The 22210-nt window shown below is 33.7% G+C and overlaps 1 protein-coding gene across 8 annotated transcripts in view; it reads left to right on the top strand.

The window, feature by feature from the left end:
* Positions 1-22210, top strand: part of RANBP17 (RAN binding protein 17) — a 314839-nt gene that overhangs the window by 74615 nt on the left and 218014 nt on the right. For all 8 annotated transcript variants that reach the window (XR_001181445.2, XR_006605410.1, XM_013062214.2 and 5 more), the window contains one exon: positions 2036-2171. Coding sequence is in view for 6 of the 8 variants with exons in the window: in XM_013062214.2 (XP_012917668.1) it covers positions 2036-2171 (136 nt within the window). In the remaining 2 variants the exon portion in view is untranslated. The remainder of the gene's footprint in view (positions 1-2035; positions 2172-22210) is intronic.

Raw genomic sequence — 22210 nt, 5'->3', positions numbered from 1 at the left:
TGGCTCAGTTGGTTAAGTGTTGAACTCTTGGTTTTGATTAAGGTCATGATCTCATGGGGGGTGGCTTCGAGCCCCAAGTCTGGCTTTGTACTTAGTGTGGAGTCTGCTTGAAGATTTTTTCCCTCTGCCAGCCCCCCCAACTCATGCATTCTCTCTAAATAAATAAATAAATCTTTAAAAAAATGAATGAAAATTTCGTATAGCAAAAACTTCTCCACAGCATTAAAAACACCATAATCAGGGGCGCCTGGGTAGCACAGTGGATTAAGCCTCTGCCTTTGGCTCAGGTCATGATCTCAGGGTCCTGGGATCCAGCCCCACATCAAGCTCTCTGCTCAGCGAGGAGCCTGCTTCCTCCTCTCTGCCTGTCTCTCTGCCTACTTGTGATCTCTCTGTTGAATAAATAAATAAAATTTTTAAAAAAACCAACAACATCATAATCAAAGTCAAGAGACAACACTGAGAAAAAATTTTATAGCTGAATCAAAGACAAAGAACTCAGTTTTCTAATATATAAAGAATTCATAGAAATCAAAAATAAAGTGACAGCCCAGTAGGAAGAATTGGCAAAGAATATGGACAAATAGGTCACAAGCAAGGACATACACATGGCTTAAAAACATAGAAAAATTTTAACCTCACATACGTGAGAGAAATATAAAATAAAATTACACTGAGATGCCATTTTTCAGATTTCAGTGCATATTTTAGAGTGTCATGTCATCTGAACTATCTGACTGTATATAGACACTTACAGACTGGAGATAGGAATATAAATTGTTTCAATTTCTATGGAGAACAATTTATTAAAAGGATCAACATTTTAAAAATTTATATTCTTTAAACTAGTAGTTTTACTTTTAGAAGTGTATGTTTTAATATACATGTGTGAAATGATGTATAAACAGTTGCAAGAGAGAATGAGGAAACTCTTGATGTCTGATATTGTAAAGATCTCTAAGATAAATGGAAAAAGCTAGGGTTGGAACCGTAAGAATAATAGTATGTTCCATATGTTTAAAGGAGTTGGGAAGAGAACATACAGTCATATTTGTCTATATATACATTTAACAAAATCTCTGGAAGGACACAGGAGCTATTAATAGCATGTGTATATGTTCCTGTGTGCATACGTGAAAGGAAGCATGCAGGTCAGGACTAGACATAGCTGTCTTTGTGCAGTTAGAAAAAGAAGAAAAAAGTGCTGGTCCTCAGTAACCTCCACTTCTTGGTCCTTGAGAAAGATGATTATTATAAGCTGGTTTTGTTATCGTCAGAGACTTGGCAGCCATCCATTGGAAATTTTTAATGAAAATAGGCAATACAAGGATTTCTTTTTTCAAAAACTCTAGACTAAGCTTTTTATTATATTGAGTTAAATTTTTTCTCTAGGAAATTTGACTTAACCTTCAGTTACTTTGTGATTATCTGGTAATAGTAGTTGTATAATTATATTAAAAATACTTGATTTTATTAAGATCATCTTGTAAATTCTTCCAGGTAAAATTTTTATTATTCATTGATAATATGACCCCACATATATAATTATATAAAAACATTAAGGTTGAATGAAAAGGTAAAACACAAAACTACACATTCAATATCATTTTTCTTGTACTGAAATTTTATATAGATGTAGATATTAATTTATATCTATATATTACATATAATTATAGGTATTTACTTATATATATATGCACAATATATTTATATGTATATGTCATATGCATTTATATCTAAATTTTTAATGAAATAATAGTATGTCCTTGTAGGTTTCTCTCTATGTTTGTGTATGTGTATGTCTTAGGAAAAAGACTAGAAGGAATTAAGGACTTAGACCCAATTGTGTTATCTCTTAGTAGTAGGATTTCAGATGTTTTTTTTTTTTCAGATGGTTTTTAAAATATTTTCTTTGTAAGCTTTTGTATTTCCCCACATTTAAGTGATTATATATTACATTACATTGATGATAAATGTTTTAATGTTGTTTCTTGAAGAATTTTTACTGAAGTCTTTTTTTCTCCTTCATGAAAAGAGTTTTTCAGCTTATATCCTTAATGGATACCGGATTGCCTCAGTGTTCTAATGAGAAAATAGAGCTTGCAATTCTGTGGTTCTTGGATCAGTTTCGTAAAACGTACGTTGGCGATCAACTTCAAAGAACCTCAAAGGTAGGTTTTTACTAGAGATTTTTTAAAAAACTCTTACTGAAAATGAAGAAAGATGTTCACATATAATAGCTTTAAGCTGAATGATATATTTAGGCAATTTCTACCTAAGAAATTTAATTGATTAATTGAAATCAATTGATTAATTGGCATTGAAGACAACTTGAGATTAATTTGCTTATTATATGCCTAGATTTATCATTTTCTTTGAAGATTGATTGGCAGAGTTAGTGAATGTTTTTTATGTGGGTAGTCATTAAAGAACTACGATTATTTTAAACACTTTAAAAGATTTTGCCTTATATTTATTTCAAAGTATAAAACAAAAGATTTCCTCTTTTAGTAGTTCTGGGCTTTTTTTGGTCACTTATTTATGTGGTTTCTAGTATATTTTTCTCTCATTACTCGGCATTTTTACATGATAACTGATGAGGATCAGGAGAGCTAGACCTGTCTGTGAGAGGCCACAGTTAAATCACCTTAATGTAGAGGACACTCGTAGTATGATGATTGAAAGTTTAGCATCAACAAATTTCGATGAATTGATTTTAAGGCATAATGAGGGATTATTGAGGGCTAATTTATGTGAACCCTAACCGGATATTTAGTAGTACTTGTGACACTGAATAAGATCTATGAGGTTTTCTTTTTCTTCTGAAATAGTAATTCTTTCTAAGTCTTCTCTATAAGATCCTAAGGACAATCTTACCTCCTTTGGATTTATAGCTTCTATTAGTAATGTTGAAGGATTTCTTACTTGAAATATTTAGAATAAGCTTTTAATATTGAACTGACCTTCAATACATTTATGCTTTTCCATTCATAATAGTCGTATAACAGTGGGAAAAATTTTTGTTTGGTTTTGTTAATATCATCCTTTCGTTTATTTTGGGTTTATTTTCTTTGCTTTTTAAGAAAGTGATATAGCTTGGTGCTTCCCTTTTTCAAATATATTGTGATATTTTATTGCCATTTCAATAAAACTTTCTTAGAATTTAGTTGCCATTGAATGAGACCATTAGGGAGAAAAAGGAGTAACTAGAAATAATTAGAGTCAGACCAAATTAGAGTCAGACAAAAATTACATGGTATGACATTTATATAGGGTATCTCTTTTAAAATCCAAGTTGTGTTACTTGAAGGTTGAGAATAAATCAAATTATGATAAATTGTTTGATTTTAAATGTACCCAGAGAGTTTGATATTTTGCTTTCACAAAAGTGAAATATATATATATATACTCTTTAAACATTAGTAATCCAATATATGTTTGGTCTGGGTCTTAAATCAGAATAGTAAAACATGGAGTAGAAAAGCCTTCATATTAATTGTGTTTAAAGTACTAGGAAAGATATATGTAAAATGACACTAGTTGTTTACATCAATGGGATTTAGGAATTTTTTTCCAGAATTTTGTTGTTACATTAAAAAAATAGAAAAAATATATGTGAGAGTTTTAGATGTCAAGAAACAGGTGACAGAAAAAGACACATTTATATCTTTATAAGGTAATCGGGAAAAAAAGTGAATTATAGAAGGTCGGTTTTTCTTTTTTGAAAGAGCTTACAAATTAGGAAAAAATGAGCGTATCATAGACTGGGGTTGATTCTTCCATTATAACTTAATGTTTTTGGTGTATGCATCTAATGCTGTTTTTTAAAAAAGTGGTAGTCCTATAGTGATTTTATTTCCAAGGCGTTCCTACTGCACAGTCCTAAAGGGAAGTCAGAGCTTTCTGCTTTCCCTTTCTCGGGCTTTTCTGCCAATCTGCCTTTGTAAAGCCTTGAAGAGAGTTTTGGGGGGTCCTGGATATGTGCCCTGGCACTCCTCTAGGAACTCTTCACACTCCTTCTAATCCTTACAGTAATCCTGCAAAGTTGGTATTATTTTGTTTGTTTCTCTTTTTCAAAATTGGGATTATGGTTCCCATTTTACAAATGAAACAAACCATCTGAGACATTTTAAGTTCTCTACTAGTTTTTTGGCAACCAACCAAGGAAGAGCAGATGGAAAATAATTTTTTTTTTTTGGTGAGTATATTGTCACATTCCAAACTGTGGCAAAAAAAGGGGAGAGTGTTAGATAACTAGTAGGCAAAAAATACTTAGTGTGCACTTTTCTTTAATCAGTAACTATACTGAACACTCTTAAGCATTATCTCATTTAATTGAACCATATAAAGCATGACTTACAAAGTTCTTCCCAGTCTTTTTTCTATGTATGTCAGCAGTTTCATGTGTCAGTCCTCCATATTTGTACTACATACTTTATGTGTACTGAAGTTTTTTCAACTTCAACAGCTTGTGTTCTCTGTCGATTCTGGGCCTTCACAGATGTTTCCTCTGCCTAGAACATTATTTCTTTTAAATCAGACTTCCACCTTCCTGTCTTACTCTGTTGACTTTTACTTTATCTTTCACATCAGATACTCCATCCTTTAGGATGACCTTCTTAAATTCTGGGAGAATTCCTTTTTCTCTGTGTTCTCTAACACCCTATTTTAGCACTATTACACTGCATTGTAATTGTTAGCAAAACATACATTGACTATAATTCGGGTTAGGGCTGTCTCCGCCTTTTTTATTATAACCTCCAAGTGCCTGGCATATTGCTTATATGCTTTCTACTAAATAATGTTTGAATGTATATATTTAGTAGAATTCCATAGAATTTGGGTCTAGATCTTATACATAATACATTCATGTGATAAAGGGTATGTTCTTGAGTTGGAAAATGAGATTAGTGAAATTATTTAGTAAAATTATTTGGCAATTTTAAATAAGGTATACTGCTAAGCATCCTCAAATTTTTAGATATGCATAATAAGTGCTTCAGGAACCCAGGTGGAATCATTGAGGAACCTGGTGATGTATAGAATAGAAACATGTGCTGTAAATGAGAAAGAAGAGTCATAAATAGTAGCTGTAGGCATTTTTGACGAAATAGTCTGTGTCAAAGATTTCACATAGCACTTGACAGGCATCTAATTTCATCTCACAAAGACCTGTGGGAATAGTTGTTTTTATTAACACTCTGCCCACCCCTTTTTACAGATTTGGAACCTGAAGTTTGAAATGGTTAATTAACGTGTTTAAGTGGTTGAATCTGGGTTTGAACCCAGAACACCTGATAAGAGAGCCTGTGATGCTTATCACTTTGCTGTACTGCCTCCTTTTGGATCTTTCACTGCAATATTGAATAGGCCTTCCAATCTAAATAGGTCTGAATCTCCCAAAACCCATTCCTCCTACTTTCCAATTTTGAGGAAGAATGACTGTGAACCCCAAATTTCCACTTTGTTCTTACTTTTTATATCTGGTCTGTCAGCTAATCTTGCAGATTTTATTTTCTTAGTATCTCTCAATTTGACTCTTTTCTCAGGCCCTCAGTTTTTATCCTCTCTGGTACTGCTTGTCATTTCTCACTGGACCTCAAAAGTTTTCTGACTCTCCTCTTTGTTTCCTTTTTTGCCTTTTCCCCACTTCAGTCCATTTTCCATACTGCCTTGTGGTAGTATGGAAAATGAAGGAAAGTAATCCTTCCTTCAGCAGAAACCAGAGAGAATAGTGTAATTAATACTCATACACCCACCCTCCAGCTTTGTCAAATCTGAATGCTTTGCTCTGTTTGCTTCAGATCTGTATGTTTTTAAATGAAACGTTAGTGGCCTGTTGTTCTGATTCTGTTCTTACTTCTTGCCTGCAAAGTAACCATTATTCTAAATTTAGTGTTATTTTCATGCATGATTTTGTTCTATTCCCACATTTCTCTGTAGTTCTAAACAGAACATAGCACTGTTAGCTTTATAGAAAATTAGTATGCATAAACTTGCCATTTTTGATCAACCTTGTTGTTGAGATTTATGCATGGTGATACATGTAGACCTAATTTTTTAAAATTATTAAATGGTATTATAGTATATTACTGTGCCATTACAGATGTATTTTTCTGTTAATTTATGTTAGATTGTTTCCAGTTTTTAAGATTATAGAAAATAGTGCAGTAAACATTCTAATACCTTTTTCCTCATGCATATGTATGAGTGTCTTAAAGGTGAATCCTGGGAGTGGAATTGCTGGGCTATAGACTATATATCTTCAGCTTTACAAGATATTATCAAGTTGCCCTCCCAAGTGTTTGAATAGTTTATTCTCCCTCTCCCAGTACAGTATGTGTTGCTGTGTGTTGTCTTTATACTTGCTTTTTTCAGACTTTAAAATTTGCAGAATTTCTCTGCTTGAAATTCTTACTGGTTTCTCATTATGTATAAAATAAGCTCCTTATTATGGTCAGGGTTTTTGTACCTTTGTAGCCTTTTCTTTTGACACTGAATTCTACTCTATGACATGCTTTGTGTGTGCTGCACTTCTTTCCCTCTTACCTGTTCCTTCTTATTATCCAGTGAATATTAATAAGTCACTACTGCATATTAGGACCGGGGATACAATAGCAAATACGATGGTCCATCTCTCCACTAAGTTTATAATTAAAGAGGAAAATGGACAAATAAAAAATTACAAAACTTACCCCCACTTATACAGTGAAATGCTATATGATAAGGAAAGGCAGACTTTTAATTTACATAAAGGGTGCTGGGCTTTTGGTTATATCTTTGTAAATATTTGGATTATTACTCCACAGCATACGAAAATTAAATCTAAATTAGTCAGTGATCTTAGTGTGAAAAGCAGAAGATTATCATTTAGGGATAGGAAGGATTTTTTTCTTAAGGCATAAAAAGCCCAAACTGTAAATGCAAAGGTTGATTAATTCTACCCATATTAAAAATAAAAATTTCTGCAGCTCAAAATATACAGTAAACAAAATAAAAAGACAAACTGGAGACAGGATGAGACCTGATACATGTAACTTAAAGAGAATCAATACCCAGTTATATAAACAATTTCTATTAATCAATAAGAGAAAAATAGCCTTGTAGAAAAATGGGCCAAAGATATGAATAAACAATTTACAAAGAGGAAATCATAGTCTCTAATCAACATGAAAAAATGCTCATCCTTTCATGGACTTAGGGAAATGCAGATTAAAGCTATAGTGAGATATGGTATCATACCTATTAGCTGGAGACAGTTAAAAAGTCTGATGAAATCATGTATTTGTGAGGAAGTAAAATAGAAAACACTCCTATACACTCCTAGTGGAATCCAAACCAGTAAAATGTTTTTTGAAAATAGTTTAGCAATATCTTGAAAAGTTGAAAATACATATACACTTAGACTAGGTGAAAACTATAAAACATTATTGAAAGAAATGAAATGAGGCCTAAATAAATAGCTATATGCCATATCTGTAAATTGGAAGACTCAGTATTGTTAAGACTTGTTATGTAAAGTAAGGTATGATAACGGTATGTCACCAAATAGAGAATTTCAATAGGGATACAAATTATTAAAGATGGAAAAAATAGAAATTCTGTACTTGAAAAGTACAATAATTAAAAATGAAAAGTTCAGTTGAAGGCCTCAACAGTATATTTAAACTGACAGAATAAAGGATTAACAAGCTTGAGGATAGCGTCTTAAGCATCTGCCTTTGGCTCAGTGATCTCTGAGTCCTGAGATGGGCTCCATGCTCAGTGGGGAATCTGCTTGAGAGTCTCTCTCCTTTCCCTCTGCCCTCCCCCATTCCCTTGCATGCATTCTTTCTCTCTCAAATGAATAAATATTTAAAAAATAAATAAGGCAATAATGGCTTAAAATTTACCACATTTGTTGGAAAACATTGTACGTCAAAGAATACAACAAAGGTCCACATTAAAAACACATCATAGTAATAATCCTGAAAGAGAAATTGTTGATAGCAGCAAGAGAAAGAATATTCATCACAGTTACCAGAGGGAGGTGGGTGGGGGGGAATGGGTTAAATTGGTGATAGGGATTAGAGTACATTTGTGATGAGCACTGGGTGATGTATGGAAATGTTGAATAAAAACTTAAAGAAAGGGGCTCCTGGGTAGCATAGTTGTTAAGCATCTGCCTTCAGCTCAGGTCATGATCCCAGGGTACTGGGATTGAGCCCTGCATTGGGCTCTCTGCTCAGCAGGAAGCCTGCTTCTCCCTCTATCCTTCCCTGCTGCTTGTGCTCCCTCCCTCGCCGTATCTCTCTCTGTCAAATAAATAAATAAAATCTTAAAAAAAAAAAAAAAAAGAAAGAAAACAGGGCACCTGGGTGACTCAGCGGGTTAGGCATCTGCCTTTGGCTCAGGTTATGATCTCAAGGTGCTGGGATCAAGTCCCGCATTGGGCTCTCTGCTTGGCAGGGAGCCTGCTTCCTCCTCTTTCTCTCTGCCTGCCTCTCTGCCTACTTGTGATTTCTCTCTGTCAAATAAATAAATAAATAACTTTAAAAAAAAAGAAAGAAAGAAAACAAAAAGAAAATTACTACATGCAAGGGGCACCAATAAGACCAATAGCTGATTAGTCTTTAGAAACAGCAGAGGTCAAAAGACAGTAGATGACATGGTCAAAGTGCTGAACCAATAACCAAGAATTCTATATCCAGCAAAACTATTTTGGAAAATTAAAGACATTACCAGGCAAACAAAAAAGAGAGAATTCATTGCTTTCAAAGCTGCCTTCTAAGAAATACTAATAAAAGTACTTTAGGTTAAAAGCAAGTGACCTCAGATAAATCCACATGAAAGAACAGTGTTTATTATGTATAAAATAAGCTCCTTAAATTGGTGAGTGCTGTGAAGTGTGTAAACCTGGCAATTCACAGACCTGTACCCCTGGGGATAAAAAATATATGTTTAAAAAAAATAAAAAATTAAAAATTAAAAAAAATAAGCTCCTTATTATGGTCAGTGAAGGTAATTAGGCAATTTTAAAACATAGTACTTTTTCTCTTAACTGATTTAAAAAGCAATTGGATAAGATAATTACATATTTTATACACATATTCACTGTATTGATGGCATATAGCATATGTAATATTTAATATATTTGCCAATAACAGCATGAAGAAGATCGGTAGTAGCAAAGTTGGGGGCTAAGGAAATGACACAAGATGGCAACTCGAATCCACGAGAACCAATAAAAAAGAACCAGAAATGGTTAGAAAGTTGACGTAACAAACACTTTAGAAATATGTTTTTGCTCTTTCTCTCAACTTCATTAAAAGATGTAAAATTAAGTGAAGAAATAATTATCATGATCTATTGTTGGATGTATAATATATAAAGTAATAAATTTTATCATATAATAACAATAATATTACGAAAAGGGAGAAGAAGGAATAGAGCTATATGGGAATAACATTTCTTTGTCTTTTGGAATTAAATTAGTATAAATCTGAGGTAGATTCTGCTAAGATGTATATGTTGAGTCCTAGGGAAACTACCCAGAAAGTAACTAAAAAATATTTTAAAATTATTAAAATTAAAGTTACTAAAATATTAACTAGAAAGTATTCATTTAATGTAAAAGCAGCACATTTAATGTAAAAGCACTCTCATAGGAAGGCTAAAGGAAAAAAATGACAAAAATGAGGGGCATAGATCTAACATTATTAATAATAGCATTAAATTTAGACTGGATTATGCAACCCAACCAATAGCAGATATTATTAGATTGGATTTTTAAAAAAATAATGTTACACATACTATCTACATCTATAGAACATACATTTTAAATTCAAGAATACAAATAAGTTGAAAGTAAAAGGATAGCAAAAGATCTATCATGTAGACAGCAACCATTACAAAGCTGGAGTGTCTATACTAACACCAAACAAAGTAGACTTTAAAACAAAAAATGCCACTAAGAATAAACAGGAACATTTTATGATAAAAGAATCAACCCATGAGGAAGATATAGCAATTAAAACATATATGTACCTAACAAGAGAGGTCCAAAATATATGAAACAAAAGTGACAGAAATAATAATAATAGTTGAAGATTTAATGACTTCATTTTAAAAATAATGAATAGAACAACTAGGCAGAATGTCTGAAGAAGGTCTTGAACAACTCTGTAAACCAAGTGGACCATAGGCAACTATGGAACACTGCACGCAACAGCAGCAGAATATGCATTCCGTTTTTTAAGAGGATTTTATTTATTTGACAGAGAGAGCACACAAGCAGGTGGGGCGGCAGGCAGGGGGAGAGGGAGAAACAGGCTCCCCAGTGAGCTGAGAGCTTACCATAGGGCTCAATCCCAGACCCTGTGATCATGAACTGAGCTGAGGACAGACACTTAACCGACTGAGCCACCTAGGTGCCCGCAGAATATGCATTCTTATCAAGTCCTCACAGAACATTGACCAGAATAGACCAGATGCTCAGTCATAAAACAAGACTTGATAAGTTTAAAAGAATTAAAATAGTACAGTTGTGTTCTCTAATCACTATGGAATGCATGGTAATCAGTAATGGAAAAAAATGTGAGGAACTCATAAGTATATAGAAAATAAACGACATACTTCTAGATAACCAATGAGTCAAAGAAGAAATCACAAGGAAAATTAAGAAATACTTTCAGATGAAAGAAAATGACACAACATACAAAACTTACAAAATTTAGCTAAAGCAGTACTTAGGGATAAATTCATAGCTTAAGACACCTACTTTAAAAATAGATATCTTAGATAAATGGCCCAATCTTCCACCTTAAGACACTCGAAAAATAAGAAGAAACCTAAAGCAAGCAGAAGGAATCATGTTATAAAGATTAGAGTAGAAATTGATGAAATAGAAATTTGAAAACGATAACAAAAGTCAGTGAAATACAATCTTGGTTCTTTGTTAAAAAAAAATGAAATTTATATACCTTTAGCTACATTAACAAGAGAGTACTAAAATCAGGGATGAAATAGAAGACATTACTACTGACCTTATAGAAATGAAAATGATTTTAATGTAATTTTATGAACATCTGAATGCCAGTAAGTTAGATAACTTAGACGGAATGGACAAGTTTATATAAAAATATAAACAACTGAAACTTTTACAAGAGAATATAGAAATCTGAATAAGCATATGACAACTAAAGACATTGAATTAGTCATCAGATTACCCACAAAGAATAGCCCAGGCCCAGATAGATTCCCTAGTGTTTTCTACCAGGTATTCAAAGGATAGATAGCAGTTCTTTATTAATGCTTCCAAAAAGTGGAAGAGGGGACACTTCCCAAATCATTCTGTGAGGCCAGTTTATACCAATTTTATACCAAGACTATATACATACAGAAAAATGTAGTGACCAATATCTGTTATAAATATAGATGCAAAAATTTTTTAAAAATACAGGCTAACTGAATCTAATGACTTATAAACACTTTCCTCTGATCAAGAACAAGACAAGGATGTCTCTTACATAGATTAAACATTGTACTAGAGGTTCTGGTCAGGAATATTAGACAATAAAAATTAAAGTCACACAGATTGGACGAGAGGAAGTAAACCCCTGTTCACAGATGGCATGATCTTGAATACAGAAAATCTTAAGAATCACTTAAAGTACTATTAGAACTAATTTTAAAAATTGGTAAGTTTGCAGAATAGATGACCAGTATAAAAAAATCATTTGAATTTCAATTTACTTGCAGTATACAACCTGTGAAGGAAATGAACAAAAAATTTCATTTACAATAGCATCAAAAAGAATTAAATACTTAAGAATAAATTTAACAAAAGAAGTACAAAACTTTTAAACTAGAAACTACATATCATTGTTGGAATAAATAAAAGAAAATCTAATAAATGGAAAGATATCCCATGGTCATGAATCAGAAGACTTACTATTGGGGTACCAGGGTGGCTTAGTGGTTGAGCCTCTGACTTGATTTTGGCCCAGGTCTTGGTCTCAGGTTCGTGACTGAGCCCTGTGTCAGGCTTCTTGCTCAGCAGAGCCGGGAGTCTGCTTCTCTCTCTCTCTCTCTCTCCCTTTGCCCCTCGCCTTGCCTGTGCTTTCTAAAATAAATAAGTGAATCTCAGGGGGAAAAAAACTTACTGTTAAGATGGCAGTACTCCACAGATTGATCTATACCTTCAGCACAATCTTCATAAAAATCTTAGCTATTGGGGTGCCTAGGTGGCTCAGTCATTAAGCATCTGCCTTCGGCTCAGGTCATGATCCCAGAGTGCTGGGATCGAGCCCTGCGCTGGGGTCCCTGCTCGGAAGAAGGCCTGCTTCTTCCTCTCGCATTCCCCCTGCTGGTGTTCCCTCTCTCACTGTGCCTCTGTCTGTCAAATAAATAAACAAAATCTTAAAGAAAATCTTAGCTGTCTTAGTTTGCAGAGTTGGCAGTCTTACCCTACAATTCATACGGGAATCAATAGACCAAGAAGAGCCAAAACAATCTTAAAAAGGAGGAGCACTGTCTTTCCAATTTCACAACTTGCTACAAAGCAACAGTAACTGAGACAGTGTGGTACTGCTTAGCAATAGACATATAGGTCAGCGAAATAGAATTGAGAGAGTCCAGGTATAAACCCTCCCATTTGCAGTTTATTTTTGACAAGAATGCCAAGACAAGCCAGTGGTGAAAAAGTAATCTTTTCAACAAATGGTGCTGGGACAACTGAATATCCACATGCAAAAGAATGAGGTTGGAACCCTATCTCCCACCATACCCCAAAATTACTTCAAAGTGAACCAGACTTAAATGTCAGCGTTAAAACTATGAAACTCTTAGAAAGAAACACAGAAGTAAAACTTCCTGACTTTGGATTGGGTAATGGTTTCTTCGATACAATACTGAAAGCACAAGCAGCTAAAGACAAAAAGAGAGAAATTGTACTTCATCAAAAGTTTCGTGCTTCAAATGACACCATCAAGAAAATGAAAACACAACCCACAGAATGGTAGAAAATATATGCAGATCATTTATATGAAAAGAGACTTGTATCAAAATTTATAAAGAGCTCTTTTTTAAAAAAATTATTTATTTGACAGAGAGAGATCACAAGTAGGCAGAGGCAGGTATAGATGGTGGGGGGAGAGAAGGCTCCCTGCTGAGCAGAGAGCCCGATGTGGAGCTCTATCCCAGGACTCTGGGATCATGACCTGAGCCGAAGGCAGAGGCTTTAACCCACTGAGCCACCCAGGCGCCCCTTATAAAGAGCTCTTACAACTCTATAATAAAAAGATGAGTAAACCAATTTAGAAATGGACAAAAGACTTGATAGACGTTTCTCCAAAGAAGACACATAAATGGCTAACAGGCATATGAAAAGATGTTTGACATCACTATAATTCATGAAAAATTTAATCACTGTAATTCAGGAAAATCCATGTCATTATTACAATGAGCTACTACTTCACAACCCTTGGGATGGATAAAATCATAAGGACAGATAATAATATTGGTGAGGATGTGGAGAAATTGGACCTTCATACACTATAGGTGAGCATATAAAAATGGTACAACCAGTTTGGAAAGCAGTCTGGACGATCTTCAACAAGTTAAACAGAGAATTACTATATGATCCAGTAACTCCAGTGTATATACCCAAGAGAAATAAAAACACACATCCACATAAGAATTTTACACAACTGTTCACAGAAGTATTATTCGTAATACCATGAAGTAGAAAAAAGTCCAAATGCCCATCAACTGAGGAATGGTTAACTAAAAACTGGTATATGCCAAAATGGAATATTACTCAGAAGAAGGAATGAAGTATTGATACATGGTACAACATAGGTGATTCTTGAAAATATTATGCCAATTGAAGGAAGCCAGGCACCACAGAACAAATAGTGTGTGATTTCATTGATATGAAATTTCCAAAATAGGCAAATCTATAGAAACAAAAGTAGATTATTGACTTCCTAGTAAGGTGTTTTTTTTTTTAAAGGTGTTGAAAATATTCTAGAATTGATTGTGATGATAGTTGCAAATATCTGTGAATATACTAAAAACCTTTTAATTGTATACTTTAAATGTGTGAATTATATAATAGGTGTGTGTCTCAGCTATAACCAAAAAAACCCCTCACTTTTAAAATGGGGAAAAGATTTAAACAAGCTCATCGAAAGATGATATTTAAGTGGCCAGTAATCACAAAAAGATACCTAGCATTGCTCATTATCAGAGAAATATTAATTAAAACTTAAGTGAATTACTATTACACATCTGCCATAATGGCTAAAAATGAAAGGGACTGATCAAACCAAGCCTTGATGATGATGTGGAAGACATGAAACTCCTGTAGATTGATGTAACCATTTTCGAAAACTCTTTGGTGATATCTGCTAAAGCTGAACGTAATCTACCATCTAACTCATCAGCTTTACACTTGGGTAAAGAAATGAGTTTATATATATGAGTTTATATAGCCACCAAGTGACATGAACAAGACATGAACGAGAATGTTCATAGCAGTTCTTCACATATAAGAACTAGAAACCCATGTCTGTCAACAGTCGAATGGGTAAATTAGTATGTAGTCCTGCGGTGTAAATACTTCATGGCTGTAAAAGAAAAGGGGGAAAAATGCTACATGCAAAAATTTATGGATGGATTTATGCTAATCCATTTGCCATGATGATGAATGAAAAGTATATGTACTTTATGAGTCTACTTAACAATTTAATGGTAGTCAAACTAAATTATGGTGATAAAAGTCAGAATGGTGGTGACCGTTGGGGAGGGAGAGTATATTCATTGCAGAAGTGAGCAAAGGAGCTTTCTGAGGACCTGGAAATATTTTTATCTTGATATACACATAAGTAAAAATTCACTGAGCTCATAATTCTGATTTATGTACTTTATGTGTGTTATATCTCAATATGATTTTATTTTTTTTTTACAAAAGATTATTCATAGAAGCATGATGTATAATTGCAAAAATAAAAGGAAACTTGCCCATTGGCAGGGGAATGGATAAATAGATTTTTGTGTAGTCATACAATGGGATTCTGTACAGCAATGAAAATGAATGATCTAAACTACATTCATTTTTGGCTAAATCCAAAAAAGCCTCTCTATTGTTGTATGAAAAAAAGTTGTTGAAGGATATGTGTGATATGATACTCCCTCTATCAAATGTTAAGAATAATATAAGAGGTTTCATATTGAAAAGGACTATGCAGGGGTCCAGCAAAGTGAGTGAAAGAAGATCCATATTCAGACACATCATTGGAAACTCAAACCATCAGGAGGGAGGTTGTAAAAGATCTTGAAAGCTTCCAGAGATGAAAGAGGTCACATTCAAAGGATTAGGAATGAAAATTATATTGTCCTTCTCAGTTGCAGCACTAGAAATGAAGACAGTGGAACAACACCCTCATGTTTTTTGGGCAAAACAATTCCAACTTGAAATTTTATAAACCAAAGTTAAACGAGTATGAAGGTAGAATAAAGACATTTTCAGACAGACGGAGCCTCAACTTTTGCTTCCCCTACATCCTTTACCAGGAAGCTGCTGGAGGCTGTGTTCCACAAAATTAAGAGATTAAATCCAGAAAGAGGAAGGCAGGCATGGGATCTGAGAATCAGGGAATCCAACAGAGGAGAGAGGCCAAGGACATTTCCAGCTTGTTTGCCATCTGTGCCTCCAGTGAGAGCAACCAGTCCACACTGGAATAGGTGGGAGGTCATTGGGCTTTCCTTTCCTTTCCTTCCTTTCTCCTTCCTTTCCATTTCTTCCACCTCCTTCCCTTCCCTTTCCTTTCCCTTTCCTCCCCTCCCCCCCGCCTCCTCTCTCTCTCTCTTTCTTTCTTTCTTTCAACTGATTGCCTAATATGGTGGATCACATTGGGAGGAATTGAGAGAGTTTACGGATTTGGGTTCATGCTACATAGAAACATAGAAATTAAGGGCAAATGAAAAGTGAATCAAACTAAATGTACAAGAAAGGAAATTCAATCATAGTACTATATAGCTTCTTTGTGAATAATAGGTACATTGTCATAAATATGTTAGGGAGTCGAAAGATAATGTCTAAAGTTAAAGAACAGAGAAAAGCTCTATCAGCATGTTATTTAGAAGAATGCATGAAAATAGTAAAGAAATAGCTAAAAATGTTGAAAGTGGATTTACTAAGTGTCAGAATTGGAAGTAGAAAGGAGTATGTCAGAGGATGGTAGCTTAATTTTCAAATGATATGCATATGTAATTTTAATAGAAATATGAATCAATTTAGAAAGTACAGTATTATACATGTAGTGATAATGGTAAGCATAAGGTGTCATAAGAGTACAGAAGACAGGGTATCAGTCCAGATGCTGAGAATCAGTGAAGGCTTCTGAGAGGGAAATTGTGAATGGAATCTAAAAGAACTAGTAGGAGCCATGGGAAAGGAAGTAAAGCAGGATGCCTGTTTTAGGAGGCAGGAACAAAGCCTCAAATGTTCCACATTGGAAGAAATCCAAATAGATCAGTACAGCTAGGATTTCCAGTAGCCCCAGTGACCATTGCAGAGCCTAACATTAGTAAACTCTTAATAAATGTTTGTTGAATTAATAGTTGATGTATGAAAAGGGACCTTTAAGAATGAGAAGTCTGGGAAAGGAGATTCATGACAATCACATGCAACCTACCTTGTATCTAAAGCACCAGAGGTCTAGGCCGGGAAGATAGAGCAAATTCAGGTGTCTGCAAACCGACCAGTTTTTCACGGAACTATGTGGATCATTTCTGAGATACATAAATATTCTGGACTTTAGTGATTATAATAATCCAGCACTCTCTTGGAATAAAATGTACTAATTAAAAATATAGCTATTAATTTAACTGTATATGTAAATGGATCACCCATGTGAAATATTAGGATAGAATTTAAAACATTAAAATTTTAAAAAATATAATAGATTCTTATGTTACATAAGAATTTTTGCTATATTTTTTATTTTTGTATTACATCAGTTCTGTGGTAAATATTACCTACTTCCTTTGATTTCATTATATAATTGGTGCCACTATTTACCATAATTATATATTGCCTCAGCTTATGATTGAGATCAGTTTTAAATGTCACGTTTACATTTTAAAATGTGATATCCATTCATTTATTAGGAAAAGTCCGTTTTAATTTTTAATTCAATTAAAATTAGAAAAGGAAGAACCCTTTTTATACACATACACACAGAGACACACACACACATATCTTGGCTACTGAATATTTACCAAAGGCTGGAAGTTTTGTTTTTTTGTTTGTTTGTTTTTTGTTTTTTTAAGATATTTATTTGAGAGAGAGGGTGAGTAAGAGAGTGAACACACAAACAGGGACCAGGAAAAGAGGGGAGAGAGAAGCAGACTCTCCACTGAGCAGGGAATCTGATGTGGGGCTCAGTCCCAGACCGTAGGTCATCAGACCTGAGCCAAAGGCAGAGACTTAATGGACTGAGCCATTGAGGCATCCCTGGAAGTTTTGAACTTTTGATGTATGAAAAGGGACCTTTAAGAATGAGAAGTTCCTGAATCCCTTTATTTAAGCCAAACCTATCATAAATACCAGTTTTGCTTTAGTTGGTTACAGAATCTCACTAATATTAATTAAAATGTGGCTATTTAGATCTTAGAATGTATTTTCCTTTAAATATAGGTCCACAAAGAGCTATTTTTTATTTAAATTCAATTAGTTAACAAATGTATATTATTAGTTTTAGAGGAAGAGTTCAGTGACTTATCAATCTTACATAACAGTCAGTATTCATTACAGCCTGTGCCCTCCTCCACAAGGAGATACTTAATCAATGATGCTGATAAGCCATAGTATTAATACAACTTGTCTGAATTGGCCTCCTAGGCTAGGGTACCAAAAATTGAGGAGAAAGCAAGTTTCTTTCTCCTCTTAGGATTTAAAATTTGAAATAGGCAAATTAGTCTTAAAAATTTGTTCTGCTTTTCTTCACTCCTGGTTTTGACATCCTTGTTTTTCTCAAGATTGCTTTGGCTATTTGGGCTCTTTTGTGGTTGCATACAAATTTAAGCATTATTTTTTCTAGTTCTGTGAAAAATGCTGTCGTTATTTTATAGGGATTGCATTGAATTTGTAGATTGCTTAGGGTAGTATTGACATTTTAACAATATTAATTCTTCTAATCCATGAGCAGGGACTATCGTTCCATTTGTTTGTATTATCTTCTTTTTCTTTCATCAGTGTTTTATAGTTTCAGAGTATAGTTCTTGGTTAAGTTTATTCCTAGATATTTTATTCTTCTTGGTGCAATTGTAACTGAAATTATTTTCTTAATTTCTCTTTCTGCTACTTTGTTATTAGTGTATAGAAATGCTACCAATTTCTGGGTATTAATTTGTATCCTGCAACTTTACTGAATTCATGATTACTTCTAGTAGTTTTTTTGGTGGAGTTTTAAAATTTTCTAAATATAGTATATTACTGCAAGTAGTAACAGCTTAACTTCTCCTTTACCAATGTGGATGCCTCTTATTTCTTTTTCTTATCTGATTGCTATGACTAAGACTTCCAGTACTATGTTGAATAAAAGTGGCAAGAGTGAACATCTGTGTCTTATTTTGGATCTTAGAGCAAAAGCTCAGTTTTCCACTATCGAGTATGGTGTTAGCTTGGGTTTTCATATATGTCCTTTATTATGTTGAGGTATGTTCCCTCTAAACCCACTTTGTGAGAGTTTTTATCTCGAATTGACGTATTTTATCAAATGCTTTTTCTGCACCTATTGAGATGATCATACGATGTTTATCCTTTGTTTTTTTTTAATTTTTTTATTTTGTTTTCCGTGTTCCAAAATTTATTGTTTATACACCACACCCAGTGCACTATGCAATATGTGTCCTCCATAATTCCCACCACCAGGCTCACCCAACCCTCTACCCCCTTCCCTCCAAAACCCTCAGTTTGTTTCTCAGAGTCCCACAGTCTCTCATGGTTTATCTCCCCTTCCGATTTCCCCCAACTCACTTCTCCTCTCCATGTGTATCATGTTGATTGAGTTGCAAATATTGAACCATCCTTGTATCCCTGAAATAAATCCTACTTGATTGTGGTGAATGATCCTTTTAATGTGTTATAGATTGTGGTGAATGATCCTTTTAATGTGTTATAGAATGTTGTTAATATTTTTTGAGGATTTTTGCATCATTGTGCATCAGGGATATTGGTGTATAGTTTTCTTTTTCTGTAGTACCTTTGGTTTTGGTCTCTGTAATGTTGTCACATAGAATGAATTTGAAACGACCCAGTCAGTCACCACCAGGGGAATTTCATCCTCTAAAATGATCTGTACCTCTCTTTTCTCCATCACCACAGTGCACACTGCTACACACACAACAAACACACACACACACACACACACACACCCCCCTTACAAATTTGCTTTCTTTCCCAACACCTAGCATATGCCAGATGCCAAAAGGAAGGCATTCCAATTAATGTATGAATTCTCCCATAAAGGATTTGCCTTTCCTAAAGATATTTATTAGTTCCAAAGAATTCCAAATGGTATAACAAAGTTAAGTAAGTAAGAAATCACCATTGTTGTGGTGGTTACCTAGATACTTCCATGTGGTTAGGAGTGCACTCCTATGTTGGTCCCCTCCACACACACACAATTTTTTCTCTCCTTTATCATCTTGAATCTAGCTATTTCCTAAAAGTTTCCAAAACACTTTTCAGGAAGGTTCTCAAAATATTGAGAAGGTTATTAGCCAGAGGGAATGAAGGCAACATAGTAATTTATAAATAGGGTGACCATACATCCAGATTTGCCTCGGATAGTCCTTGTTCACACTTGTCCTGGCATAATTGATAATTGCCCCAGTTTACATTCTCAAAGGTGTCCCTGTTTTGATGTTAAGTTATATGGGCACCTGTGTATAAGTCACATGTTTATAAATATGATAGTGTAGTAATCCAGAAATGGGAAATAACTTTGTTAAGCCCAGGCAAATGATCCTTTTCTTTGGCTCTCTAGTTATGAACTAGTGATATAGAAGCACATTGTATGCTAATAATTCTGCGGGATAACTTAGAATTTGCATTAAGACAGTAAGTGCCCATTGGTGAATTTTCAAGTTATCAAAAATAGAAATGGGAACATTTCAACTTCTAAGCATTAGCTTTGTATATGGATTTCTGAATTGTTTTGTGTAATTAATCTACCTGTTATCCAGCTTGTTTTTCTCCTGTTGAGTACACACATGAAGCAGCAGATGGCATTCTCTCCCTACAGTTGTTAGGTCCTCCTGAATAGAATGTTATTAGCAGTTACTGGTAAGTTGAGTAGGAAAGCCCTTGAATAAGGAAACAAAAACATATTGTAACAGTAACTTCAGTGGACTGCTATAACTAAGTGCAATCCAGTGTTGAAATAATATACTTGCTGCTTTTCCAGGTACTTGGATATATTTTAGTTGTTGGCGAAATATGTATTTGTATTTGATAACACTACATTTTAGGGATGTTTCAGAAATTCAATCACAAGAAAACAGTTTTGGGTTTAGAATTTTTACTTTGGTGAAAAATAAGTAGCAGCTTTAAAACATTTTAAACAGTAAACATTTAAAGATTTGAAAATATTTTAGTATAATAAGTATGTCATGCAGCTTATAGGAAAAAAGTACCTTTGAAAGTTAAAAATATCTTTTGGGATGTTAAGGAATAATGATTGATGACTTTTGGGCTTTTTTTCTGTTAAGTGTTTTAAAACTTTTCAGACTTTTAATTCTGGGATGCTTTCACATTTACTCTAAATGTACTGTGTAAATATGTCTTTGCGATAGTGTTACTGGAGTTAGTTAGGTTTTCTTTCTTAGGAAGGGGTTTGTGCTTATAGGGAAAGTTCATGCTTACACTGCTGGATTGTTTTATTGCTTAGAGATTTGTGCTTTTAATTGTCAATTAATACATATAATACATCAGTATTCAGATAGGCCTTTTTTTTTAAGGTAATTTTTCTGTACTCTTACCCACTTAATCTTACATCATAATATATAAGTTGTAAAAAATATATATATATAACTTGTAAAAAACCCAAACATATTCTGTGCCCCTGCTAAACAGAAAATTGAAGAAATCTGAGTAAAGACCTAATTATTTGATTTTAAAACTTTTTGCTTTATAAATGGATTTGCTAAGTTATGCTTTTAAGTATGAACTTCCCTTAATGCATTTAAGTGTTGATTCAAGAGCATGAGGTACTAGACAAGGAAATTTAGAGCAAGAAAACCTAAAGTTAAAGTGGCTAATAATTGAAATTACAATATAAATGGGAAAAATAAGGGATTTAAGTTGGAAAATTATGGGTTTAGATTTTTTTAACTGGTTTAAAATTTTTAAATTGACTTGTTTTTATCACATCAAATCAAATACAGCATTGTTTGGTATCAAATCTTATGTGAATTATATATGATTATGTAATTCTTTATGCATTTGTTAAGCACTTACTGTCTCCCTTGTGTCAAACACTGTACTAGAGCCTGGAAGAACACAAAGATGATGGCTCTCTGTGATTACTTGGTAAAGTGTATGCTAACTCACAGAGTATTTTTAATCTGTATTTTCTCATTTTTTCCATTTATTTTTAAGGATTATAAATTCTAAAGCACTTAGAAAAAATTTGACATCGGTGGACAAAATGCACAAAGTAAAACTCCATGTGCATTCACAAATTATGAGTGATCTTTTTTGAATTGTTCTCTTGATAGATTTTTTTTGAAAAGTAAGGTAGAATGTAACAATTTCTCCTGGTGGTGATTTTATAAGTTTTATGCCTCAGGTATATTTATCTGGCTTATCTCCAGATGTTTAAAATTTTCCTAATGATTCTAAGAAATTGTTGTGATAAGAGTAATGAACAATATAGGTGGTGGGCCCTTGTGATGAACCCTGTGTGATGTATAGAAGTGTTGAATCACTATATTGTACACCTGAAGCTAATATAGCACTGTATGTTAACTATACTGGAATTAAAATGAAACATAATAAAAAATAAATAAAATATCGCGTGGTATGTAACTACAGTGTATTCTTGAAGAGTGTTCAGCAGTAAAAAAAAAAAAAGCACTCAATTTTAAGACATTTTAGTTTTTCAGTTTTACAGATATATATTTTCTCCCCCGATTGTCCTGTAGTTTTTTTTAATAGTCA

This window comes from Mustela putorius, unplaced genomic scaffold (genome assembly GCF_011764305.1).
Source record: "Mustela putorius furo isolate JIRA1106 unplaced genomic scaffold, ASM1176430v1.1 tig00000145_pilon_pilon_pilon, whole genome shotgun sequence".
Taxonomy (NCBI): Eukaryota; Metazoa; Chordata; class Mammalia; order Carnivora; family Mustelidae; genus Mustela; species Mustela putorius.
The sequence above is the reverse complement of the archived record's forward strand: the minus strand, read 5'-3'. Positions and strand labels throughout refer to the sequence as shown.